We start from the raw sequence: 27,747 nt of genomic DNA on the forward strand, positions 1-27,747 counted from the left end.
GATCCGTCCCCTTTGCCAAAAAAGGCACATTTTAAGGTTGGATGGCTTTAAACTGCATACTGGCACAGTGATTGGGGGCTGAAAAGAAGGAAAGGAGAAGGCCAAAGGAAAAGAATACAAAAACTAAAAACAGAAAAGAAAACTAGGCACAAAACATACTTGAAAATGCCTTTGCACAAAAGATTTTGGTCAGTACGTCGAAACTGTATAAAACTGCTTGGAACATCCCTATATTGAATATTCAATATTTTTCTTCAGTTCTGGCTGTGAGAACCCAGATCTCCTGCCATTGTTAGCTTCCCTTGTTCTTTTTTTGGGCATGAAAAATAAACAGCCAGTCACATGCAGGAACAATCAATCTGTTGACATTTTCTGGCTTACGGTCGGGATGCTCATAGGGCAGCCAATGGTGTTTGGCATTTTGGAACTCAAAGTGGGAGTTGCGGAGCTGGCACTGCTGGGCTCGGAAATCCTCGAAGTGCTTCGGGCAGTCGTCAGTGTTGCACAGCTGATACTCGTAGTTTACTCCTGGGCAGTCCTGGCCGCCGTTGGAGGGCCTGGGGGAAGGAAGCCGTTGAACATCAGAGGAGCTGATCAGGCGGTGAGCATTTCTTTTGAAAGCAAGAACAGGAAAACAAATCCTCCTCCAGAAAGTGATGCTAAAAGGCTGAGACGCTGGTGCGAAAGATGATCCAGCCATGTAAATTGTCTCACATTGCTTTAAAAAATTCAACATATGGAGATGTTGTCAAGGCTTACAAATGCAGCTAATTGAACATTACTACCACCATACATTAATACTACCCACCTATGTGGTGATTAATTTACTATATATCCTTTTCCATGAGGTCCTTTCATTAATTATTTGAACCTCCCTGATATTTTAATGAGTAATAAATAATGCTACCACGGGTTTGGAGGGTCCATCTACAATATTTAAATCTGACCATTTTACTGCCAAGAGTTTACGTCCATAGAGTAATTCTGCAGTCACCGCGGAATATTTGCTACAAGGAGAAGAATAAGAAATAGCAGGGGAACTCCAACGATTTTACACATAAGAGTGTGTTCACAGATGTCTGGAGCGCTACGACGACCGGAAACAGGGGAGAACAGCCTGCCGGGCTCTGTCCAAAGCTAACAAAACCCACCTAACACCCCCTATAGGGTTCACGTTATATCGCGTTTGCTTTGTCTGTACAAAAATCAAAGTGAAAAAACCACAACTCGCAGTTTTACAGGGGTCTATTTGATAACTGGAGCAGCGATTAAACAGGCTCTAGAGGTGCTGGTAGGCAGACTTTTTTGACTGTTGGCTACAGTAGCTAGGATAACTGGCCGCTGCCTGTAGCTTCACACTACACTTGGTTAAGGCTAGGGAAAGTTACAGTAGTTAGAAAGAGTGATCACGTGAGATTTCCCATCGGGTTAATGAAGTACTTTATCTAGCTGCTGTTGGACTTTGACGGGGCTTGAACTGTGGTCTCCTGCGTGAAAGTGGGCTGCATTAAATGCCCCATACCTACACTGATTCTGCACCTTGACTTTCTGTAGGCATGAGAGTGATATCACTCTTCTCAACTAACTCTCGGCAAGAAAGTCAGTACGTGTGTTTCCCAAAATGCCAAACTATTCCTTTAAGTTTAGGAAGGTAAAACTCCCTGGTTAATGTCAGGGAAACGCTTGGTTAGTCATGGTTACATTTAGCCATATGCTGCTGTCATGGTTAAAAAATCTGAATCCCGGTATGAAGCGGGAAATGAACTGCATACTCCTGTGTCACATGCTTTGTTGAGCCACTATCATTGTGCGGCCTTTTCCTTGAGACATTTTGATGATACACAACTCCACCCAAACAGCAAGAGGCGGTTTGTCAGAAAAGCATAAACACAGGATGTTTGAACGGATGATCAACGCTATGTCTTTTTTTTTTTTTTCTGGTGAGTGCCGTCTCATTAGAGCCCACTCTGAATCTCCACCTCATTATTAGGCGGGAATCATCCAAGGTTATACACCAGAAGATCTACAAAAAACAATTACCCAATTATAACTGCCAATATACTATCATTCCTACCTATTGCCATCATTCATGATGCCTCCTAGAATCAAATCATCTTACTGCTGCTTCGGTCACTTACGCCGGGTTGTTGCACTGACGTGTCCGGAAGCGAACTCCAGTTCCACAGGAGCGTGAGCAGGAGCCATATTTGCTCCAGGGGGCCCAGGCCCCGTCTTGCTTGACCTGATTAGGGTTTTTCCACATGCAGTGACCTTTGTAGCACCACTACAGAGGATGACAGGGTTGGAGGAGGAAGAAAAGTAAGCCAAACACAAAAGCCTCCCTTCTAGACTCAGCAAATGATAATACTGGGAAAAAATTTGAAAAACACTACATGGCCAAAAGTATGTGGATAGGAGTGTCTATGTACTTCTAGTCTGAGGCTGTTTTTTAAGGTTTGGGCAAGGCGCCTTAGTTCCAGTTGAGGGAAATTTTAATTTTACATAATACTACGTTATTTTAGACAATACTGTGCTTCCAACTTTGTGTCAACAGTTTGGGAAAGGCCCCTTCCAGGTCCATAAAGAAATGCTTTTCCCAGTGTGGTGTGGAAAACTTGACTGGCCTGCACCGAGCCCCGGTCTCAACCCCATCCGACACCTCTGGGATATATTTGAACACTGACTGTGAGCCAGGCCCTATCGCCCTACATCATTGTTGGACCTCACTAATACTCTTGTGGCTGAATGTGAGCAAAATTCCTGCACTCAGGTTCAAAAGTCTTATATAAAGCCTTCCCAGAAGAGTTTTATAGCAGCAGACTAATGCCCGTTTTTAGCTTTGGAATGACATGACCGGCTATCACATATGGGTGTAATATCAATGCTGACATATTGTAGATGTGATGGAACACTGGATTTTGTAATCAGATTTTCAGCATGTATTGTTATAGATGATGTAGACTAAAGCCCGGTGTGCTTAGTCTGTCGTATGAATGCGTCTTATTAAGCCTTAATTTACTGCATGTGTCCAGGATTTTTTTGGGGGGCGTCCGCACACTTTTGGCCATGTAGTATCATATGTAATAGACGAACGTACTTTCCCAGGAGCACACTCCGTCCCGTCGAGAGGTGGCCCCTTCTTGGTTTTGCAGAAGTACGGGTTGTCCGGGTGACTGCACCACAGCTGTTTACAGGGGTCAAAGGTACGAAACTAAAACACAGAGAAGAGGAAAACCATGTGTTAAGGTGAGTGAGCTGGCATATACTGAACCTGAAAAGTAAAGCATGTGAAAAAAAACGGCTCGGCTGCTCACATTGAGATGTATAACCCAAAGGCTGAAAGGCAGAAGTGGACTCTAAAAACACCCTCTAAGAAACGGCATCGATCGGATTTGCTTTTCATAGGCCTTGTGTTGCATCGATTTCAAAGACAAAACCCAGTTTTGACATTCAAAAATGCCAGTGGGTTTGCACAAGAATTGAACATTAATACCCACTATGCACATACGCAGAAAAGGCTCAGTGTTGTGGAATATGATGGTTTGAATTGGTTTGAAAAGAGGTATCTAAATATTCCACGGTCACACTCCTGTATATCACCCTGCAGACCGAATTACTGCTTACAAGTGTTATGGGCTCCACTATCAGACTAGTGGATTTTATAAGGTTTTCTTTGGGAACAGCTCATTGTTAACCTCGTCTCCGGGGCAGGTTTGGTTCCGGAGAACGTAAAAATTGGCCTTTCAGAGGTTTTGTGAACAACATGAGCCCCCTAAAATTACATCTGAGAGCTATTTCTTTCAACTGGTTAAGATGTAGCCCTCAAACTGATCAATCTCCTTCTTTCTCTGGCTGACCTTGTTTTCTCTGTCATGAAACTCTGTCACATCTGCAGTTAACTTAAAACGCAGCTGTTATTCTTCTTGGTAAAACCATGAGGAGAGATCAAATAACTCCAGCAATAGGTACCGCAACTTGCATTGTTATATAATGACTTTTATTCCATCTGTACAATTAAGAAATCCGTATTTTTCTATAGTGTCAACTCTGAAATGTGTGCTTGTTGTTAAAATTGCTGAAAATGTATAAGGTCAGACATTTTCCTTTAATAATCACCTTCCCTTTTTTTTTGTTTTTAATCGCTGTGCTTATTTTTCATTCTGTTTGTGTAATTATAATGTACTCTCCCCTTTTTGTTTGCCTGCTGAACCCACCACTGCTGCAGCAAAGACTGAATTTCCTGAGCTGATTTTACTACGTGGCACTAACACTGTAATTCTCCACTTTGAAAACAATTTGCTTGGTTTTGGAGGAAGATTAAAAGATTATATAACTATCTTAGGCAAATACAGAATTGCCAGATACAAAACTGAATTGATAAGGGCCTGCTGCTTTATGAAACCTGGGAGCATGTATTGTTCTGGGAACAATGTACACGATGAACAGAGAAGGGAGAAGTACTTTCAGCCTCGGGACTCCCTAGCAGGTTCATCCGGCCATGGATAAGAAATGGCATGGGTTAGGCAAATAAAACATTTGCTTAAGGTAATGCGAAAGATTGTGGTCATGGTTCAATAAAAGCAAACCATCAGAGATTCTTGTCGGGATCGATAAAGTATTTCATCCAACTGCTGGACTATGATGTGATGTAAATTCCAGTCAAACACACCACACACCCATCCACATTGACCTTCACACTGCTCTGTGCTTCACTACAGTACTTAGAGAATAACTTCTGCATTGGTATTGAACATTGGAGCTCGCCATTGATTGTCCACTGTTCGATGTCCAGTATGAACAGAATCCGTAGGCCTCTGGCCTGGACATGCACCCATCAACTCTGCTAAGTTCAAAGTAGGAGGCACTAAAGCAGCATGATAACTTTAGATGACCATAGCGCAGTGGTTATGACTTTGACCCGGTTAAATGTTTGGACCATGCATCCTCGTAAGAATCTCTCATATTCCTGGACCCTGACCCTCAGACTGTCAGTATCATTTTCTATTGTTTGGTTTATTTTGCTGAATGTGTTTGAGGTCTCAAAGATCTGTAATTGTCAGTACTTTTAATCTGTTAAATTTCCTTAATATATGTAGTTTCCACCCCACTTCATGTCAAACTTCAAGGAAATTTCTTTCTGCCTAAGCAGTAAAATACTTTCATGACACCAGTTATATTAAGAATGGAATGCAGGCGTTTAGGTGTTCGGTTCACCTGGATTGGGGTCACTAACTAAAATACTTGCCCACGTCTCCTTGTTCGATCTTGTTCAATTGCTCGCGCGAGTTGCTCTTTTTTTTTTTGCAGAGGCACACAAGACAAATAGCTGGGTTAAATTACTTTGTTCCATACAAACAAAAACCTTTTTAGCCTTGGACACAAAGAGAATCCATTTGGTTTCAATTGACAATTCCTGTAGAGCCCCCCCCCCCTTTCTTTAATTGCAGTTCTGGCTCTGTTTTTGTTCTGCTTACATGGCGCATCAACAGAGGATTCCTGGAAATTGCCTGCTCAAACAGCTCGTGCATGTCAGTCACTTCGAGCTAACTAGGGAGGCTGACCTCGACTGTTCAAAAATTGTTGATGCTACAGGAACACCCTCCATGGTAGAAGCAAAAAACCTGCAGTATTACTTTGGTAATGTCAGTGAAAATAAAATTTCATAGCTGCTTGTCCTGACGTCCTGTTTGACTCAGTTTGGAGTGTTTTTATGTCTGGCTGAGTGTGTGTGTGTGTGTGTGTGTGTGTGTGTGTGTGTGTGTGTGTGTGTGTGTGTGTGTCTGACAGAGAGAGTGCTTTTGTCATTTTTTGTTTAACCATAGCAGACCGGTAATCAATGTTTACAGGTCAGTGCTTTAATCTCAGCCAGTCCATGGTTGGTTAAATGTGAAATCAAACAAAATAAATGTAACTTTGAAATCTACAATCAATGTATAGTTACAGCCTCCACACTGCAAAAAAAAATACCTGGTCTAACACGTCATTTAGTCTTGTTTTTTTGGTGCGGTAATCTGTTGGTGAGCTGTCATCATCTTGCTGATTTCCAGCACAGTTTTAACTATTTCTGACTTTCAGTTAGTGACACTTTGCTACAGACGTGAACAGAAAGAAGGTGACGACAGTGCTTCAGCAAACATTTTCTCATTTTCAGAAAACAAAAAGATTCTAACGGCTAAATGCTTTGTTGAGGGTGGATTCTTATGGAAGTGATTGTGGAAGTAGAAACTGAGATCCCTGCACACTGCTCTCGCATTTGTTGCAAGTATCATCAGAGTATATTCTGATGAAAGTCTGCAGGGACTCATTTTTTAATTTCATGTACTGATTCAATGTGTGGGAGTTCCCTTTTTACCAAAAACGTTGAGCTCTTCTCTTACACACCTGCAGAAAAATACGGGGCATGCAAGTCTTTTTTTCTAACCTGCTTGAGATGTATTTTTTTTTTTTTTTTTTACAAATCTGAAGCAGCAATTTCCCTTTTTCCTGCAACCTTATACAACATATTAGTTACCACCTGAATACAGGTCTGCGTTTTATAAGGCACACACACATTCATAACTTCTTTGAAGTTACTGAGCTGCCCAAAAATTGCTGCTCCCGCTATATTAAGAAAATCTGAAGGAAACCGTGATGCGCTGCAACAGAATTTAATATGCAACCGATTTGCTGTCCACTAAATCCAAGAGGGTGCCCTCGTCAGGTTCACGTTTAAAACTCGTGTCACCTGAGAGCCTTCAACAGGAGAGCGAGCCCTTTGATTTTTAAATCAGTTCAGTACCTGCTGCCATTGCTTTAATTTGCAAGATCTCAAAAATTCAAAAGGAGCTGTGTGAATGCCAGCATTTCCACTAGGGTAATCTGAATAGTGAGACATCACTGCTGTGATGCAGTGATTTCCCACTGCTCTTAGGGTGTTCAATGTCACCCGTCTGTATGTATATACGTGTGCTCCTTCCGCAATTAGCGATGGCTGTGGATACAGCACCAGCTGGAGTCGTATCAAATCCTGAGCTGCGAAATAAAAAGTGAATAAAGTTTATATGCAGTGGCCGGTCTTGACAGAGTCATTTAATAAACGCAAACTGCAACAAAAACGGTGTGTAAACTGAGAGAGACAGCGAGAAGGGATTAAGCCTCAGATGAAGCTGGCTGACTTCCTGATTCTTTTATATGCTGAAATCATATAATAGCAGGTAAAGTAAGTAAGCAGATGCCTGTTTGTAATGCTCACTAATCCGTCATCTGATTCTGCTCGAACGACACTGCAGATATTTAAAAATTTGTTTCTTATCATCTCCTGCACGTCTTTCTGCAAAACTCTCAACTGACCTTTTCTGCTCTACTCCTCTCAAGGACCCTTTTCTAAAGCCCGTGAAAGTTTCAGTTCGCTGACATCTTGTTTTTTCTCAGCTCTTTGAACGTAAATGAAGTTTATGTGGATTCCATCTCAAAGCTGCAACTGAGCTTCGCACACACTGAGCTTCCCACTAAATGGAAGCCCGGGGGGCCGTACTCACGGAGGTGCAGATCTTATAGCCCACTCCGAAGTCAAATCGACACTGCTCGTCCATCGAGTAGTTGATGCCGGGAAGTTCAGGAAGCTGTGGCCAGTCGTGTTTGAAGGGGTCGTCCAGGAGACAGTCATATGTGCTGTCAGGAAGTGGAAAGAAAAAGAGGTGACATTGGTGTCATTTACTAGGCAGAGAAAAGAAGTTTTTTGTAACTTAGCATTTTGTATAACTCTGCATAAGTCTTTCTTTATATATATATATATATATATATATATATATATATACACACAGACATATATGTCATTGTGTTTTGTATAGACCTTTTGTGAAAAAGAATTTCCTCCTTGAGGACAAATAAACTATCTTTCTATCTTTCTATCCATCCATCCATCAGACTACCATAAGAAAGCCCTGTTTTGGACATAAAAAGCAGATTAAATGCACTGGGATGCAACGTTTGTTTTCAGCTCTAAGCGAGCAGCAGAGCGCCCTACAATTTACTGACGTCACGTGGCCGCTAATTGCTCACTCTGCATCCCTCTGTTACCTGTGAACGATGAATGATCATTGAACAGGTGAATGATTTTCGTCTGCAACTGATCCACTCATAATGGCCGGCAGCTGCTCCACAAAACAGTATAGTGTATGGCGATTGATTGCACATTGCCATTGTCGTCTCCTTTCACGCACCGTCAGTAGTTTGGTGCTCACGCTCTACTGAACGGTCCCTGCCGGAAATTGATTCTTTTACAGCTGAGCGAAAAAGCTCGATGACTGTGAACCCGACACAAGCCGTGGATGCGTGTGCTGAGCCGCATACAGGCTACTACACTGTTTGTAGATGATGCTGTTTTACATGCAAGAAAATATTCCAAATACTGAAGCGTATCCAAGTGTGTCCATGAGAAATAGCCCGAGCATCAGATACTTCTGCCTTTTAAACAGGAAACCTAAGCAATTTTTTTCAGAGGAGGTGCAGTGATGCTGGTTTCCAATACACAGTGAGACTGATGCTATCTGCTCACCTCACCTTTAATTAACATGAAGGAAATATACAATGATACCTCCAGCAAGCAGCTTACATTATCAGTACCAAATACTTAGTTGTTTGTCTGTTAGATAGCAGGATATCTCAAAAAGCACTTTGCGGTTTTCAGTGAAACTTGGCAGGAAGTTTGACCATGGACCAAAGAAAAACTCATTCTGCTATGGTGTAGATCAGAGGTTTTGAAAGTGGGAGGCCGGCCTCCCCAGAGGGGCTCCTAACAGTTTCAGGGGAGGCTCAGCGAATGGAAGTGAAAAAATATTACATCAGTTTTGACATCAGGTATCAAAAGGAGGTCACGTAAAATAGCCCAAGTGTGTGTGATTTGTTGGAAGAGATAGTTAGAGATACCGTAGTTTTCCGGAGTCAGAAACTAATAAAGGCCTTAGGACAGACCTGGTTTTATGTATTTCATGTAGTCTGAAGTTATGTCACATAGCAATAATAGGATGTCTGGGCTTAATTCTTGAGTGTCTATGGGATCAAATAACATACACACGATCCCACAGGCATCCGGGAATTGAGCAAAATGAAGCGAGTAAACTGAGGTGGGGGGAGTGGGGGGCTTTTTCCAAGCTTTGTCTGAGGGGAGGCCCACAGTCTCAGACTCTGGAAACCCCTGGTGTAGATAGTGCCACCATGTGGCATTTATAAAGCACTTGATATTTTGGCTCCTAACCCACAGAAGAAATAAGTAGTTTTTGCCATGGCTCTTAAACAATCTCAGTATAGGCAAGATGCATATGTGAACAGATGGAACCCATTCAACTGTTTGAAAAAAAAAAAAAAAAGCAGCATTTATTCAACTCTCCTCCTACAAATTTTGTCCTGTCTACACAAAATTCTACATCTGCAAATTGCATGTCTTTTTCATACCTGTGTGCTGTAATGTTTTCATGCAACTGGTCCTCACACAATTCCTTCCGTCCACCGACACAATATGGTAAGATGCGAAAATAGCAGGAACTAACTACAAACCACGAAAAACATATCACAGCGAGTGTTCGTCAACACTCACTCACTGTGCCGTGCACGTGAACTGCAAACATGAACTCACTGGATGTATCTCTTCAGCTCCTGCCCGCTGCACATGGACCAGTGGTACCGGTGGAAGGCCGCCTGCACCAGAGGAGCCATCACGCTGCCCATGGTTGTTTCGTCACCGCATCGGTTGCCTTGGCCGTCGTGCTCCATGCCCAACCTACTCCCACGGGGAGAGACAAGCAGATATTTACAGAACTGCAGTGTGTCAACGTGCACCAGTCCCCGGGGATTGTTAAGTAAATAAGACGCTTTTACACGACGGATTCATGATACAAAACCTCGTATTATCTTTTGGTGGCCAGAAGAAAATTATAACATTTATCAGTCAAATCTTAAGTAAAGATTTATGATACTTTTCCAATAAGATTTTTCACAATTAGTTTTACTCCACAATTAAAGTATCTTAGAGCTGTACTCATATGAGCTATGTGAGCTGTATGTGTAAATATCATTAATATCATCTCCGCTTTTCTTTCCTTCCTTCGGTCCTTTTACATCTTCCCTGATATTTTCAGAAATATTTCATCACATTGGAAACATGTGATTCCTTAAGTGTTTCTTGGCAGATGCATGATGAGAGATCATTTTCATTTTATTTAAGAAGCACTCTATGTCGTGTCTGTTTTCCACCAGTGTAGTTTGTAAATGCAGTCGGGTTACCTGCCTTCATTTATTGGTAAACCACATCACTTTTGCTTGAATGTAAAAATCCTGCTACACTTAGTTCGGCCGGACGTTTCCCCAACATCTTCGGTTCTTTCTGCAGAGGCACTGTTGTCTCAAGCGTCGCGTTTCACCGGACGACACACTAAGCATCTATCGCCTGGTACTAATAATAATGGCACTAGTACCCTACTGTTTATCCGTCTGTAGATTAGTATTAGGATGACAGGTCTGATATATGTTCATACCTGCACACTGGCAATTTCTGACGGGCATCTGTACTGGAAAAAGAAGACGGTTCGCTGGAGGGATTATAGGGAATAGAGAAATTCTCATCCAGCAAAACCCTCTGTAGCACTGCAAAGACTGAGGGTCTGGTTTACTGTTCTCTACCTGCTAGCGGCTACATTATACTGCTCCAGTGTCAGAGATGCCGGGTGTTCTATTCGTCCAGTGTGATGAAATACAGCAGACGTCGGTCCAGGAGAGACATAAGCAGGAATGCATAATACAGACGGTATTTTGAACACAGTGTTTGACCAGCTCGTTCAGAGAAAGTCGCCAACATGTAGCTCCTGATGCAGGACGGCAGTACCGTGACCCTGATGGAAACGATCACTGCGCGTGCTGTTAATATTAAGTCGGAGCAGATGAAAGCCCTGGTCTGACTTTCACACCTGTCGTTCGGTTCATTTTGTTGGGATTAAGGAAGACAATGGTATTGCACTGGCATCGTTGCCTTTTAGGAACGAGGCCAGTAGGAAAATCCATGGAGGGAAAACAGATGGATTCTGTTCCTAAGTCACATTGAACAATGAGGTTTCACAGTATCAGACTATAGAGCAGCAGCTAAGGAATATTACCGAACTCACCTAAGAATGTCAGTCGTCTTTCTTTCTTTGACCTGACGTATTTTGTTGATTGTATTTTCAGTTTTATGCGTCACCACTAAATGTTTGCAGGTTTGACTGAATGTTTTGATGCACTGTGTTGAAAGGGACGGTTTAGATTTGGTGTCTTGTTGTCCTTTTGCACATGGAAACGCGGTTTTTGGGTTTGTGTCACCCATTCTCAAAACCGAGTTTCTGTTTTTTAACGATGGATCAAAACAATCTGAGAAAAAACCACATTACAAACGAATCAAGAGGAGCGAACACGAGGTGGACGGGTAACTCATGCACAGCACAGTTTCCGCAACTGTCAACCTGCATCATCAGCGCTAAGTGGACCCCCGTTACTGCAGCTGACGCATTTATTTATCTTCTCTGTCGGTGCGAAGCTCACAAGGAAATACTGATTATGAGCTTTATTTGTCCAGACTGCAAGTGGAACTCATACATCATAAATAACAACGGAGAGGTAGAAACAAGACTGTGGCTGGTTGGCGTAAGCGGGATGTTATTAAGATGACCCAATGTACTTCACTTAAGGAACAGAAAATTGGGACAAAGGAATAGATTCAAGATGTTTGAAAAAACAAACCTATCTCAGCTGGGGACACCGTGGTTAATCGTCATAACGTCTGCTTACTTGATTTTTCTGGAGCTTTCAACTCTAATACACAGTATTCATCAGCGGGCGGAGAGTTGGTGCTGTTTTATCAAACTGTTAATTCAAAGATCAGGAATTCAATTTTATGCAAAACATGGATGAGAAAAAAAAAATCCTAAAAAGCTCGATGGATCAAATTATAACAACAGATCTACGTCCACGAGGAAACTCCATCAGTTGATGAAGTGTGACATGATTTCGGAAAATTTTAACAAGTGGACCTTGAGTTAGGATGGTTTTGTAAGATTCCTATTTCCAAGGTCAAGGTAAACTGTCATTCTTCAAAATAATGTTATAAAACATGAATAATGTGTATGATGAAATTATTTGGTCAACTTGTAACTGGAGCCAGATAAGTACTTGCAAAGAAGACTGAAATTTCCAATAAATGAGTTGATGTTAAGCTTTGCTTTGATGAAAAAAGTGTTTCACATACACATACTTTAGATGATAAAACCCACAGTAACATATTTTAAACAGATTCTGAAGCAACTGTGCTTCATACTCTATATGCTGTTTGTGTACATAAAGTACTGATATCTGCCCCTGGCGGGCTTGAGAGCGTAAACATTTGCTATTCTGAAAAGTAACTGGACCCAGAATACCTTCAGGGGAGCCTTCAAGGTCATTGCTGTGTTCATTATTAATATCAGACAACTTCCAATATTCTCGCCTCAATTAGCTTCAAAGAACTGGTTTATACAGAGGACAGAGGGTGGGTGCGTCTCTTTGTTTAGTGCGTTTTTGCTGCAATGTTGCTCCTTTGGGCTTTAGCGATCATTTGTCAGCCAATCCCTTTCCCATCATACCCTCCCCTATGATACGCATCGCTCTAATGTCATTTTAAAAACAAGTGAACACAGTGTTAGAATCCCTTATTTGAAAGTTCAATGCCGCAGGTTGTGGGAAAATATGTTCACAGCCTAATTTATGGATGAAAAACTTTTTATCTAATCAATGAAAAAACAATAGTTTGGATTTTCACCTAATTAGGGATGTATTCTTTGTTGCTCTCTGACCTACAACACATCACACAGGCTGAATGCACAATAAGAGGAAGCTAAAAGAGAATATATGAATATATCTAACTCCCTGTCACAATTTAGTCCAATTTGGGGCGTTTTTCATTTAAACCAGGCAAGCTGGAGGCTGGGCTCTTGTTAAGGGTAAAGAAAGGGCCAAGTATACATCTGACGTTTATAAAGAAGAGGTTCTAATGACTTCTGAGGACATCCTTCTAATATATAACATCCCAAAGAAGCATCTCTTTAAATATCTCCAGTTGAGGACTTTTATCTCTTCTATGCAAAACCAGTCATTGATCATTCCTGCACTTTCATCCTTAGAAGAAACTAATATAAAGAACTGCAATAATTATGGTTTGATTTCATTATTATTTAATTGGCTTTGGAGGACGGACTTCAAAAAGGACATCTCAAATAATAATTGCCACATAGCCTGCGAGGAGGCTCGACCACAAACAGCCAACTCCAAGTCAAAGCTACCTCAGTATAACTGGCTGAGGCGGACTTGTGTGACCCCTGTCAAAGGGAATACAAATGACACTGATCAATCTATTTGGGACTGTGTCAAAATTAAGAAGTTCTGGAGGGAGGTGATCAATAGAAATCATGATCATTTTGTCCGTGAATATTCCACTAAGCTCCGAGATGATGTTGCCAGCTTTTAACTGGAGGGAAAGCGTTGCACCTACAATTGGTGCTTGGAGCGAGAGTATGGCGCGATGTGTGTCACTGGGTAAAACAACACATGCTTTGAAAAAAATAAATTGGGTGTTTAGTGGGTGGAGTCTGGAAACCAATTGATGATTTGATAAAATATCGAGATACAGCAGAGCTTCTACGGGAGGAAAGCTCAGGAAAAGATTCAAGATACTTAAAGAATCGTAGTGGTAAATAGTGATAGGCATGTATTGAAAATGTTTTACTTTTTGTTTATGTATATCTTTACTTTGTTAGAGGTGCCATTAAAATGTGTGATTGATATTGTCATATGCTTTATATTGATTTTGCTCATATGCTTAATATTGATTTTGGCTGTCAAGAGAGAAAATTATTCTGTGTGTGTGTTTGTGTGTGTGTGTGTGTGTGTGTGTGTGTGTGTGTGTGTGTGTGTGTGTGTGTGTATTTGAGGGGGGGGGGCTGTTAAAGTTAAAGTAAAAAATAGCAGTGCTGATGTTTGTATAATGAATAATTGACATTGTGTTCATTGCGCACCACTGTACATGCTATAATGTCCTTGCTGTGAATGAGAGGTCATGTTTTGCTAACATACAGTAAACATCAATAAATACTCGTGTCAGCAAATGGGGAAGTGTCGATACTGTTTCTTCCAAAGTCGCCGACACAAAATCCTGTTCAGTTATTTTTAGAAATGCATGAAATTTCGGAGTGGTTCTGCAGCTCCAGTATCAGCTTTTGACTTTTGAAAATGTCCCTGCTCTTCCCATTTCGTTTTGTTGTGTAAATATTTGTAAGAAATAATAGCAAATAATAATAATAACAATAAAAAAAAAAAATTGGACTCAAGGTTTCCTTTTTTCATTATTTTTCCAGATGATGTATGTGTAAATGCAATGAGTGGATTCGGCTCACAAATTTAAAATCAACTGTCACTGGTGGAAGGAGAGGAAAACTCTAATTCTTGTTGTTTTTTTGTTTTTGTTTCTTTGGTCAAACTTCTTCTAAGGTCAGGAATTAACTTTCATGCTCAGTTATGGATTTTTTTTTAAAAACATTGTTTTGTATAATTCAATTAGTGTGAAATCAAACTAAAAGTATTCACTAGAATATACCATCTTTTTGCAAACCTCAAGTTGCACCTTACTGGTTTACTTTTGTTACATTACTAAACTTCCGTTTTTGGTCTTTTCGGTCCTTTCACCAAGGCCTTGTTGCATCACACTGCCTCCCTGATCTCTCTCCTAAAACTTGTCTCAATGCGATGAAACGTACGTAGGTGAATAGTGGCACACTTTTTCCTTACAGTCTCTCACCCAAAGCAATCAATGGGCCTCATGCGAGAACCAGTCATAGGAACAGGTTCATTCTTAAATGACATGTATGAGTGATTTAAGAGAATCTGTGGTATTCACCAATTTTTCTTGCACTTTTCTCTTAGATATGAACAAAATTCACCAGTTGTCCAGACCTGTGGTATGAGTGAACATGAGCAGATAGACTACCTTTCTTCTTTTTTGACTAAGGGTTTATGGCGGCTAAATCGGAATGAATTTGGAGCTCAAATTTGATACCGGAATTGATTTAACATCACCTTCCGTATATTCTCTAGTCTAATATCTCTGTGACTGTGGTCTCCTCGACCGCCTGACGTGTCAGTTACTTATCGCTTTGCTACAGAGAGAGGTTTTTTTTAGCGTCTAACTTCATGTAGCCTAAAGCATTCCCTCTTTGTTTCTGTCACATGACAGGCTGCTCCGATGACACGTCACTGACAGATGTAATAATAATATTTTCTAATGGTTTTGAGTCCTGTAATGAGAATACTGACTCTGCTAAATTTGTTATGATTCCTCTTTTTACTCTTGCGTGACATTTTTGTGAACGGAACCGTCCCACAAACGAAGCGGAACAGGCAGCCCGACATGGGAAATTTTTTTTTGTGTGTGTGGGGGGGGGGTTGATTATGCCAATGGACTAATCTCACGAATGCACACCTCCTCATGAACAGGTGTTCTTCATCAGTCTGAAAGACGCGATTCACAACAAGTTTGTGCAGTCAAGAGAGTTTGGTGAATCTGACTTAGAACCCTCGTACAAAACAAGCCTCACAGAAAACCATGAGGATTTTGAGAGGGGGTTTCAGAGGCTGTCAGAACCGACGAGCACTTCCTGTGAAGCATACGCTGGGCCCTGCAACCGACTGCAAACAAGCTCTAAACGAACATCTGATGGTTTAAAACACGGCTTCTCTTTTTTCCTGTTGGAAACGGCCACGGTATAAACACAATAACGCCACAGATGTGTTGATACAGAAAAAAACGGACTCAACTCAATGTCGGAATGTTCTTTAACTCTGTCTCATGAATCATTTTCCATCTATCAGGCCGCTTTATCATGGGTTATCACTTCCATACGGTGGTGACAGATGTCGGCTCTGTTCGCCTAAATTTTGTATGCAAGCAGCATAATAATTTGTCTCAGCTATCATTAGGATGTACTCAACTCAGGTTTCAGAAATTCACTTTACTGTGATAACACTACAGTCACATCTTAAGTATTTACTCTTCCTCGATCTGCGGTCGCATGATTCATTTAATTATCTTGTACATTTACCTAGAGGCAAGGGGCAGCTCATGCTGATTAAAGACTCAGCTTGCCCCATTCTCTCCCCATTGGATTAACGCTGCATGCATGAGGAAATAATGATCTGACACTATTTCGTGGCATCTCTGAAAAGTCACGTTCAATACAAGGGGTCCTTACCATGGCAAGTGGTTAATTAAAAACAAAGAGGGTACGTGCCTATTCTTGGATTTCTTATCCTTCATTATTGGTCACTGAAGGCATCAGTGTGGGAGTGAAGGAGCGAGCGGACAGGAGATCCTGAAGCTCCATCGCTGTTAATCTCATCACAGAAATATAATTATTCCTGGTTTGAAAGTTGATCATTTGCACCGTATTGCTAAGGCTCTTATGATCCAAAGTAGCTTGTTTTCAAACAGATGTCCCACGGAGGGGGCATACAGATGTATGGTACAGATGTTTTGGGACTCATTTTTTGCAGGACGGGATGCGAAAATGCGATAATTCAGGCCTTTGAGCCCGGTGCCTACATTCGCTTTTCAAAGGAGAAGCCAGGAGCCAGCGTGTGGCCGCAGCTAACGATGGCTTTAGGAAAGACACACAGCTACCACAGGGGCACCCGGCATCTAAACCACTCCTTAACGAAGGGTTGACTTGAAGAGACACAGACAGTCTTTAGAGAGGTGGACAACGGATTATTTTTTCATGGAGTTTAACGTGACGCCTTCTTCTCTCATCGGTTTGAGTCCAGCCGGGGACCTTTTGTTTAATTTCTTTCCCATTTCCTGTCATCTCTCCGTTGGCACTACCTAATGAACGCTTAAAATGCCAACAAAAAAAAAAAAGTTAGAGCTGTGCACTAACGATTTGGTAAACGTTCTTCCATAATGTTGAGGCACTTGTGAGGGACAGATTAAAAAAAGGTCAAAATCTACGCAGCAGAGCCAGAAATATCGTGGCTTTCAGTCTCTGTACACATCCTCCTGGTTACATTTTACTTGATATTATACTTTGTCAGGAGTCCTCGAGATGAGTGAACTGGCTCTGACATTTAAGTTGGTGCAGTGCCCCTTTTAATCAAAAGCTCCAAGCAACCGCTACGCGACTACCACTCCGACTGAAGAACCGTGTCTGTGGGACTGACACGCTACCCGTTACGATGTCCACACATCCAGCAGAAATCCAACAAACTGAGGCCTTGAAGATTACTCGTTAAGAAATGCAAACATATCTGTGGAGAGAATCAGACACTTGTGTCCCTGCATAACCTAATCTGTAGCGCATCACTAGCAGTCTCAGTTGTCTCTGCCTCGTGAGGCCATTTATCTCCTCAGCTTAGGAAAAACTTAAAGACTTTAAAACATCCTCTACGCTTCTGTCCTGTTTTTCAGTTTAGAAGCGTAGCAGCTGTCTCAGGATTTGGGAATCACTTTTTTCCTTAACGGTGATTTAATCATGAAATTGAGTTCAAAAAACTGTCCTCTCTAGTATCACCTCTCGGCACCGTAAAGCTGTCTGTGTGCGTATGTGCGTGTGTACAGTGCGGCCCCTGGTTTCCACATTGTTTTTTTTAGGATTATTTTTCCCGGCAAAGTCTATTGATCCTTGAAGATGAAGCCCTCTGTTCACTTGCCCCCAGGGTTGGCTGCAGAGCAACAACCGTGAAGTTGGAGGATCTGTTGTTTGGGCGACATTTTAGCAGGATGGACCCCTCGCCGTCTCAGCTGGTTGACTCTGTCAAACAGGTGGTTGACTCTGTCAAGCAGCTGCTACTCCCGCTGAAGGACAGCTTCTCTTTTCTCTATAACTGTCACAGATTTCAGTTTCAGTCTGCTCATTCATCCTTTTATTCATTCAGTCCGGTTCTTTGTACATACGTGTTCTAATTCTGCTGTCATTTCAGACCCTGCCTCTCACTATGTTTACATGAACAACACATTCTGGTTAAAAGAAAATACTCCTACTAATGAAAGTGAATATTCCACCTATATTCCTGTTTAAATGCAGTCGTGCATACTCTGATTAACGTAAAAGGCTCCCGTGACGTCGGCGTTGCCATATTTGTGCAGATCCAAAAACCTGCTGATATCCAAGTTTCTCACGATGTGAGAATAGATGTGTTTCTCCTTCAGTCCAGAAATGTGGGCTTTCCTCTTGGGCATGCATCTCTACCTCTACCCCTGCCAAACCGTTTTCTAATTGGTTTGTGTACAACACACAGAGCTGACTGTACACAGGCATGAGGCCGTGTGTCGCCAACTGCCATAAAAACCCCAACTGAAAAACCCCTTTCCGAATGCGCTGTGTACACGTCCAAAGCCGGCTCTTGAAAACGGAATAATATCGGTATTATTATTACGTCTTAATCAGAAAATGCTCAATCCAGGATAAGGCCAACTTCGGAATATCGAAAAACGGCATATGCTGTTTAAATGCCCCGTGTCAGATTCTTTACACTGTCATACTCAGAAAAACAGTGGAATATTAGTGTGCATGTAAATGCACTGACCCCCACCTGCCTGCTTTCCCGCCGGTAGAATCACCTGACCTGCTCCTCTTCCCCACTCACCTTCTCACCTGATCCCTATTCCCTCATTAGCTCCTTAATACATTCTCTGTACTGGTCCGTTTCCACTTGCTCTCTGCCAGACTGTCTTTGTGTCATCTGCCTTAGCTTTCCAGCGCTCTGTTCTCTGTCTGCCTGTTTTGATCCTGATCGTGTTTTTGACCTTGCCTGTGTTTTTTGGGAGTTTGCCTCAGCCCGACCCTTCATACTTTGTTTGACTGTTTGGATTTTAGTATCCTGGTTTTTTTTCTCTAAGTAAAGACTCTTTATTTTTACATCTGCCTCCTGAGTCGTGCTCTCGGGTCCCACTTCTGAGAACTGTGATAAAAACATCCAGGCCCGTTCTCAAAGTCAATTTATTTTCAACAGACTCAAACAAAAACAGTATCAAATAAAGACTTAGGAGGTTCGACCCTGCAGATGGTGTTCAGATCTGCTGAATTTCACCATTTTAAACCAGTTTATGCCTCAGTCTTGAGTGATACTGCATCACATGTGGTGTCCACCCTCTGGTACCATCTGATGTTTTGGATGATGACCACACTGATGGGGCCAGCCGCTCCCCAAATTATAAGCCCATTAAAACCTGGTATCTACTGGCTTGCTGTCAAACAGTTGGCTGATAAAAAAAATGTCCTGTTTGTGGTTCCTAACAGTTCTAATTATTTGCCTTCTGTTGGCTGTTGTTTTCCACCAAGGTGTTTCAAACGTTTGGTTTTAACCATTTGAATCACGACCATCAACGGCACCCCTGTGAGCAGGAGATATAATTGAATTGAAAAGAGCAAGTGAATAAACAGCCCGGTTGGGCCTGCTCATTATTGTGTACTCCGGGTTCATCCAGGTTTCCGTGCAGAGCAACAGATCTGAAGCCTCCCTCCAACTGTCTCTACGCCCCATGGATGTAAAGAAGTATGAGATACTGGAATAATTTGAATACATAATAATGGTGCCTATGCATTAAATGTGGCTGATTACCCAGTGCATACGCCAAACAAAGTTTTCTGTCTGTCTGGTTCTGCTTTAGTTGTGTCCAAAATCACTCCTCCTCCTGCATCTATCAAATGCGACAAAGTAGCGGCGGGAAGTAGTGTACATGCCATGGGCGCTCCTCTTCTTTTGTTTTTGTTCCCTTGTGAGTATTTTTGAGGGCACTGTATAGAGCATACATTTCACACTGAATATTCAAACAGTGTCGCTAGAGCGCATCTTATTTTTCTGCAGTCAACATGAAAAACCCAGGAAAGTTTCTGCAGGCACTACATAGTGCTTAAATTCAAGACTGTTTCAGACATTCAAATAAAATGGCAGCGGGTGAATGTAGTGCACTCTGGCAGGAAAGTGAGTGATTTTGGACACAGCCTGCGTTAATCTCTTTTAATACATCCAGGCTTCCTCCATAAGTCCCACCAAATTTCTCTTTTTTCCTGCTCCCTTGCCTGTTCTGTGTCGCATTAACGAGCAAGTTCAACCTGCGTGTTTTGCAAGGTCATGCAAGATTTGCTACTTGCCTCTGAACCTCTATTCAGTGTATTCTTGGGCATCTACTCAGTCTCGAATAGCTTATTTATGATACTTCTGGTGCTCAATCTTCACAGGGTTCCGTAATTTCCCCTGCTGTGTTTCCAGCTCATGAGAGTGTGCTCGGTGTTTTTGTGAACTTTGGTTCAGAAATGAAACATGTTGCAGGAAATGTGGACTATGTGTGGGAACAGAGAAAGGGACAATCATAACAGGCTATGGCTGAGTCCTTGCGTTTCTGAACATGCGTTTGACAAACAAACGATGAAGTGCAATAAAGGCTCGTTCTCAGAGCTCAGGGCAAACCTGCTTAAAGGTCCCCTGTGTCACTCAGCATAGAGATCACAGGGACAAAAAGCCCCAGGAAGATGTTAACTTAAAATGTGCAGCTGTGTTATTAAGCAGGAGGACAATAATTTCCCTTGCACTGGAACATAATGTCACCTTGGAGGAGGAAGGTGTACATGTATGTTTGGGAGCTTCCAACACCCTCACAGACATAGACGGAAGAACATAACAAGAGGAACCTACACATGTCCGGTCTCGTGAGCCACAACGAAGGCTGAGGAGAAGCCGTCTTCGTGGTTGAGGGTGCAGCTCCGGACAGGGTGGCACATGCCCGTAACAGGAGCATAACCTGATGGACACCAGGGGAAAGGACAAAGGTTATTGTAACAGACTGTTAAATGAGAAATGTAAAACTGACATATTTTTAATAAAGACTGTCCAAATGTTGACATTAAATTTATTATTGTTCCCAATTTTACACTGTTTTATTTTGGCAAAGTTCTTATACGGCTGCATACTGTATGTTTAGACATAAACATAAGCTTGAGAAGAACCTTAGCATTTGTTAAATAAAAAAAAGGATTTCGTAGAAAAAATACTGTCCATGCATCATTCAAACAAATGTATGGAGAAAGTATAGTTTTGCTATTGGTACAGAAAGTTAGGTACCATATGGAGACTAGTACTGACAAATTAGGATGATACCCAGCCCTTAATGGTCTTTATATACTACTAATTTGCTTTACCAAATCTGTTTTGGAGGAGATGTAACTGCTGCCTACATGGCACTCTTGTCACCCTTTACAGTGTTGGGTGAGCCCTAAACAGTGTGCTCTTTTGGTCCAGCTGCCATAATCTAGAAGGCTCCCTGACTTGATAAAAGTCCAGATTAGTTCATCTGGCGGCCTCTTTCCACCGATACCATGTGCTCATACCCAAAGCTGCGGAAAAAAAAGTTGAGACCAAACCTGGGATCATTTTAAGGCCGGCAGGGTGATGTCTCGTTCACAACTCATCGCGTAGCCTGACCAAACCCAGCCTTGGTCCTGATTTCAACATTAACCATTGATAACCGTAGCCAGACTGATAAAATCATGTTTCTTAACTCTTAATTTGACTGTTCTAATGCTACTTGCAGTAACTGAAGCTGATATCATAACACAATCTGTGTATACCCTCAAAGGTCCAATTCAACACTTTACTCCCTCGTCCTATTGCTCAGGTGCAGCTCTTCAAAAACAGAAAACAGGACAACCAGAAGAAAGAATAACACAATCAGGCACAGTCGCAGCCGTGCATCAGCGTCATCTTAAAGTACAGTAGGCTGGGGTCTCAATCATGTGTTGTTCAGAAGTGTCAGTGCATTAAATATATAACAAAAAAACAAAGCACCTCTACATTGTTTCTTATGCAAGAATGATTAAGAAAAGTATGCAGACCAATTCAATAACAATAGGGTAGTGTCTGGGTTTTCATACTAGGAAACAGCACGCAGACACCTGTAAGTCAGAGGCAGAGGGTCTAACAGCCGTAAAATGAAAGTTAATATTGATCATCCCTAATAAATATCTAAAATCCAGGAACTGGGACGTTCCAGGAACACTGACCACATCTGGGCCCCCTTATCACTAAGCCCCAATTCACCATGATGTATACTAGCAGTGACTGGATTGGGGGGTGGGGAATAGAATATCTACAAGGCTTCAGAACAGAAAGGAGCTCATCTGAAAGGCCATTATCACCGTGATAACGTTTAGAAGATGTGTCGTAATGAGAATAGTAAGTGTTTTTTGAAGTGTCTTGGTGTAATTTGTGTCCGTCATCGATTATTCCCTTAAATTTATTTTTCTGTTCTAGAGAGAGTACGTGGCCCATCGGGGAGGCTGCAGTCTCATTTAAAACTTTCTAAAACCGCTTGGCTTTCACATGGCTTCGGGTTAGCGAATAAGGGGAGCTTAAAAACTGACTGAAGTACAGGATACGACATGTTTGAAAGGCAGATTTGGGGGAATAGTGGGAAGTAGAAGCTGGTGAGATAATGAGGGAAAAGGAGATGAAATTGGGTTAAAGAGGACAGAGCGGACAAGCTAATTTCAAAGAAAACGTGAGGCTGAGACGATGGCAGTCAGAGAAATGCAACCAGAAGGAGAGAAATAAGAGTTGGGACATGCAGATTGAAGGCTGATAGAAATTTCTCTTTTTCTTCATAAAAGCCAGAATAGCCTTGTCAATCAACAACAAATGCTTCCCGATAAAACAGGTGACCTTGGCTGTCAGGAGCACTGTGAAGTAGACGCACCCTAAAGGTGGATACACAATGTACTACATGGTTTTTCCTAAACTGCCTTTTTCTCTGACTGAGATAAATGTGCTCGAGAAGCCAGGGTCACAAATAAACAAAGGTTCAGGGCAAATGTGCCCCTGAAAGTCAAGAAAATTGGACAGTTCTGATGTGTGAGGGCAACTTCTGCCACCTGTACCTTCTAGACCGGAAAAAACCACCTTGCGCACACCTGCAGCCACCGTAAGCAGAAAACACTGGACCCACATGAACCCCACATTCACATAACCGCCAAAAGTCAGACAAACACGTGCACTTCTCAGCAAATTTAACAACTGACAAAACGTCAGGCTCACAGCTGATGTCACAGATAACCCTGAGGCTGAACATGAACACGTTCCAGTATTTCATTTTAGTAATTGGATGTAAATGAGGCCAATTCTGTCATTGTGTTTTAAATAAAAGTAAGTTTTGAAGTGGGACCGTAGCTGCTGTTTATGTTATGGTCACCAGTTATAATCATTTAGCGTTAAACTTTTCTCTCTTCAGTTTGTCACGGCTGATGGCCTTTAAATGATCCTTTGTGTTGTAATTAGGAACGAAAAGCTGCCGCATCTGACGCCAAATTGACTCAGAACACAAAAAGACGATTTAATGAATCTCTTAATAGGTTTCTAAAAAAGTGAAGTTTCTGCTTGATGTCAACAGAATATTATGGTAGTCAGTGAGACATTTCTTGCCGAAATGCTCCTTGGCAATCACAGTTGACTTTTTTTCTGCATGTTTTTTTGATCACAGTCTATTGACCAACCATTGACTCTTTAAGCAGAGACAGATATTTTCTAACATAGTTGCTCATCTTTTGTACGCAGTGACTTGACTTCCAGAGCCTGAAATGACTCCATGCCCTTTGAAACTGTATAGATAATTATTATACATGTGGAAGCTCATTTTATCGAGTTTCTGAAAGTTTGTCTCCACAAAAGGATTTGCCTTTTATAAAAGTAAATTTGGTAGTCCGTTTAAATAAATATTTTGCATCTTGCAGAATGAGACGGCTCACTATACAGCACTCAATCTACCGCACAGTGGCTCATACTGAGACCACAGCTGAAACTTCTAAAAAAAAAAAAAAAAAATCACATCAGCTCTGCCTCTTTAGCAAAGCTGAAGTCTCAGCAGCCAGCATGTCCCCATACCTTGATGTCGGAACAAGGACGAACATATTCTGATCTGTCAGCCACATGGCAACAGGTTGTTTTAAGCTGTTGTTTTATGTTTGGAGAGGACTAACTCCACTGTGTGAAGGACTGAAGGGTATCTGATGTTAATTAACTGCTCATGCGTGTAAGTAGATTCACCGAAGGCTTAGAAAATGCAGAATCCCTACACCGACAATGTTTCTTCTGCGAAGCACTGCACTTGCACTGTGCACACTGGAAGTGGGGGGATGATGGGTACCGTCTGATGTGCAATTGCACATCACTCAGCCCAAGTCCGGGACGTAACACTGACTGACTGATGGCAGATGCTAAATTGGAATCAGCTGTTGGGACGCTTCAGTTACAAGGTCCAAGCCTTCAGGTGTGCAAAGACAAGAACGGAGAAAAGAGGAAGAGGAAAGGAAAGCCTAATATACAGGTATGTTGTCTTATGTTAACATTAAATCAAGCTTTGTGTGTAGAAGTTTTTTTTTCTTTTTTCTAATAGCCGGCTAGCTAAGTACCAATAAACTAACCGTAGATAATGATGTCAAGATATCTGCTAGACTCAGCTGCAGACTGAGGGATATGAATCTGAAGGAGGAAGGAGTATTCAGACCCTTTACTTAAGTAAAAGTAGCAGAACAGCAATGTAACAATACTCCATTACAAGTAAAAGCCCTGCATGAAAAATCCTACTTAAGTAAAAATACAAAAGTATTACCAACAAAATGTAGTTGAAGTATTAAAGTCAAAGTACTGGTTTGGTCCCTCTGACTGATACATTATTATTTGTGACATCATTAGATTATTTATACGGAAGCATCGGTGTGTCAGTGGCAGGTTACTGTTGTCGCTGTTGGGAAGTGAAGCTGGTTTGAACTACTTTATATCCAGTTTGACGTACAGGGAGACCAGATAAATCTGAGGGGTCGTGAGATGATTAATGGGAGAGGAAAGACGAAAAAACGAAGGGAAGGATCAGTATTTGGTGGAGCTCTTAACAACTCATAGACATCTGCCATGTGACCCTGACTACACAATGCTTTCTGAGAGACGTCAGAAGCCAAGATAAGGTTGGAAACCACCGGTTTGATCTTCAACAATGTGTTCTATTTTAAAAGCTTGTTAAATTATCCATTGTGTAAAATCTTCATCTTAAAAGTAACTAGTAACTAAAGGTGTCAACTAAACGTAGTGGAGTTAGAAAGTACAATATTTCCCTCTGAAATGTGTTTTGGAGTGGAAGTATAAAGTAGCACAAAATGGGAATATTCAAGTACAGTACAAGTACCTCAAATTTGTACTTGAGTACAATACTTGAGTAAATGCACTTATTATTATTGTTATTTTCCATCACTGCGAGCCAGTAGCTAGCTAACTGCTCCTTCCTACAGCGAAATTTCGCTGACTAATGTACCTGAGGCACCGAAATGGCTAGAGCCGACCCTGTTTGTTCCTATGTTAGACTATGGATTATTTTTTTATTTAGTGAAGGCAGAACCAGTATTTGCATTCCATCCTTCCCGTCAACTGTTTCTATCAACCTCTTATTGACTGTTCACTGCACGTGGGGTGAAATCCGCTCAGTTGCTTTGTTTTTTTTGTTTTTTTCAGCCTGTGAAAAATGATTCGATTTCAAAACATGTCACACCCAAACAGAGAAGCTTAATGACATCTTTCTTATAGCGTAGCACTATGCTTATCAAAATCTAATAATGGGTCAAGGGAAGTGCAAAGAAGTGATTAAAAGATGTTTTTCCTCAGACCACATCGAAATAAACCAGCCTTTCATTAGGGGACTCCTACAGGAAGTCATGAAGCCAATCGTGTCTTAATGTTCTTGATGGCATCAATGCGAACTGATGCTGCTCGGTGTGGGAATTGTCATATTTGATTGATTTTCTTTCAAAAGGCAGCAGCTAATGGTTTATTTCTCCCAGTAGAGTTTAGCTTGAAATTGATGCAACACAGTAGCTAGAGTATATATCATTAAAAAAATATCTCGTATTCATTCATAAGTCTGCAATACAAATGGCCTGACAGTAAGCGTACCAGTAAATAGAACATTTTAACTCAGCAGCTCACTTTTCTCCTCACTTCTGGGAAATAACTGTCAGCCGGCTGTGGATGGTGGCCGAAAGCACTGACATGATCCAATGTGTCTTCTGCCGTACTTGATAAAGAATAAAAGGGAGGTCCAAAATACTTAAATGCTAAAGAAATAAAAGAAAAACAGTGGGAAAAAAAAAATCTGTAATAAGAATACTCTGATGTGATGTTTTTATTGCTAAAATCAAAGTGGAGTTGGAACTAACAGTACAAAACAGCTCTCTGACTCTTTCTTGTTCTTCATAAGGCTGCTATGCAATCACGAACATTGTGTTGTATGATGAACTAAATTAACTGAAATTTTAAACACATTCCATCCAGACTGTTAGAGACTGCTGCCAATGGTGAAGTAATCCAATACATTTCGAATCCAAAACTAATTATTATAAAATGTTATTGTATCCCGATTCTTTTCACAACAACAGAGTTGAATGCAGGTCATCTTTATTTAATTCCTGGCAGTTTTCTTTGTCAAAATGTCCTCTGTCACAATGCCGGCTTTCTTCACTAAGGCTTTATCTGTCAGTCAGGTTCCGTGATTGGCTGTCCACTCATGCAGACAAAAGCAACCGCCAATATCGTAACTGTCTCTGCCCTGTTTGCCTTAGTAGCAACATTTCATAATACAGAGCCGAGTTTTAGAATAAACTGTAGAATAAGTCTGCAGTGATGCCAGTGGCTTTCCGAGGCTATAATAAGATTCAGCATTGCAGCAGAGTCAAATGCTAACATAATGTTTACCTCGTTCACCACCTTAGATTTGCGTGCCAGCATGCTAATATTTGCTAATTAGCACCCAACAAAGCCAGATGATCACCACATGAAAGTGGTGGATCTGTCTGACACACAGATCATCTGTAGGCTAGTTTGTCAGCAAACAGTTGCTTATTTACCGGATCGAGCTGTAATACTGTACATCCAAATTAGAAATTACAACAAGCTAGGTAAAAGCTTTTGCTGTTCCCATGAAAATATAAAGATGTCATTGTGTCGTTACAATGAAAATCTTGACAATCAAAAACTGCTTGTTTGTTGCGCTCATGTATTCTCCAGTTACTATTGAGAACTGTAAAGCACTAGACAGACGGCAAGTGCACTGGCATGACTGATTGCAGACAAGAAGGCATTGGTTTAATGGCTTTAAGCCTGTAGGCAAAAAGGTTTTGATGTAGCTTTGGAACGCAGTCCAATTACAGAACATCCGCACAGGGAGCGGACAATACAGAGTCTCCCGCCTTTTAAGAAGTGCAGGAGTCACCAGCTGATCTTCTACCCGTGACTGATGCGTCAATTCTCCTGTGCACTGAGTGAAATAGATGCATCTCTTGCCGCAGATCAAAATACAATCTCAAACTGACCCTTTTCCATCTATGCCAGGCCTTCTGGGAAGAGACAAGAACTCACAGATCCTTTTAGTATTTTACTAGAAGTAGCCCTTTACATACAAGGTGATAGTGATGTGGCGACAAAGAAGATAAAAGGTTTTGTCTGTATGGAAAGCATAATATCATGTGGGGTTCACCTACAATATACAGGCATGCACTGACTGCTAATTAGGCATGCGGGGACAGCTAGTGAAGTGTCCTTGAAACACCTCAGTGTGTTGTTAATAGGATCAGACCAAAGTCCTCAGCATGGGGGTAACCTTACTAACTATGAACCTACTATGCCATCTCT

At 41.5% G+C, this 27,747-nt stretch overlaps 1 protein-coding gene across 1 annotated transcript in view; it reads right to left on the reverse strand.

The window, feature by feature from the left end:
- Positions 1-27,747, reverse strand: part of adamts3 (ADAM metallopeptidase with thrombospondin type 1 motif, 3) — a 138,514-nt gene that overhangs the window by 35,059 nt on the left and 75,708 nt on the right. The window contains exons 9-14 of the mRNA XM_040155627.1: positions 20,719-20,824; positions 9,614-9,757; positions 7,518-7,650; positions 3,098-3,211; positions 2,139-2,284; positions 382-557 (exon numbers count right to left, since the gene is read on the reverse strand). Of these exons, the coding sequence (XP_040011561.1) occupies positions 382-557; positions 2,139-2,284; positions 3,098-3,211; positions 7,518-7,650; positions 9,614-9,757; positions 20,719-20,824 (819 nt within the window). The remainder of the gene's footprint in view (positions 1-381; positions 558-2,138; positions 2,285-3,097; positions 3,212-7,517; positions 7,651-9,613; positions 9,758-20,718; positions 20,825-27,747) is intronic.

Source organism: Xiphias gladius, chromosome 19, assembly GCF_016859285.1.
Source record: "Xiphias gladius isolate SHS-SW01 ecotype Sanya breed wild chromosome 19, ASM1685928v1, whole genome shotgun sequence".
Lineage (NCBI taxonomy): Eukaryota > Metazoa > Chordata > Actinopteri > Istiophoriformes > Xiphiidae > Xiphias > Xiphias gladius.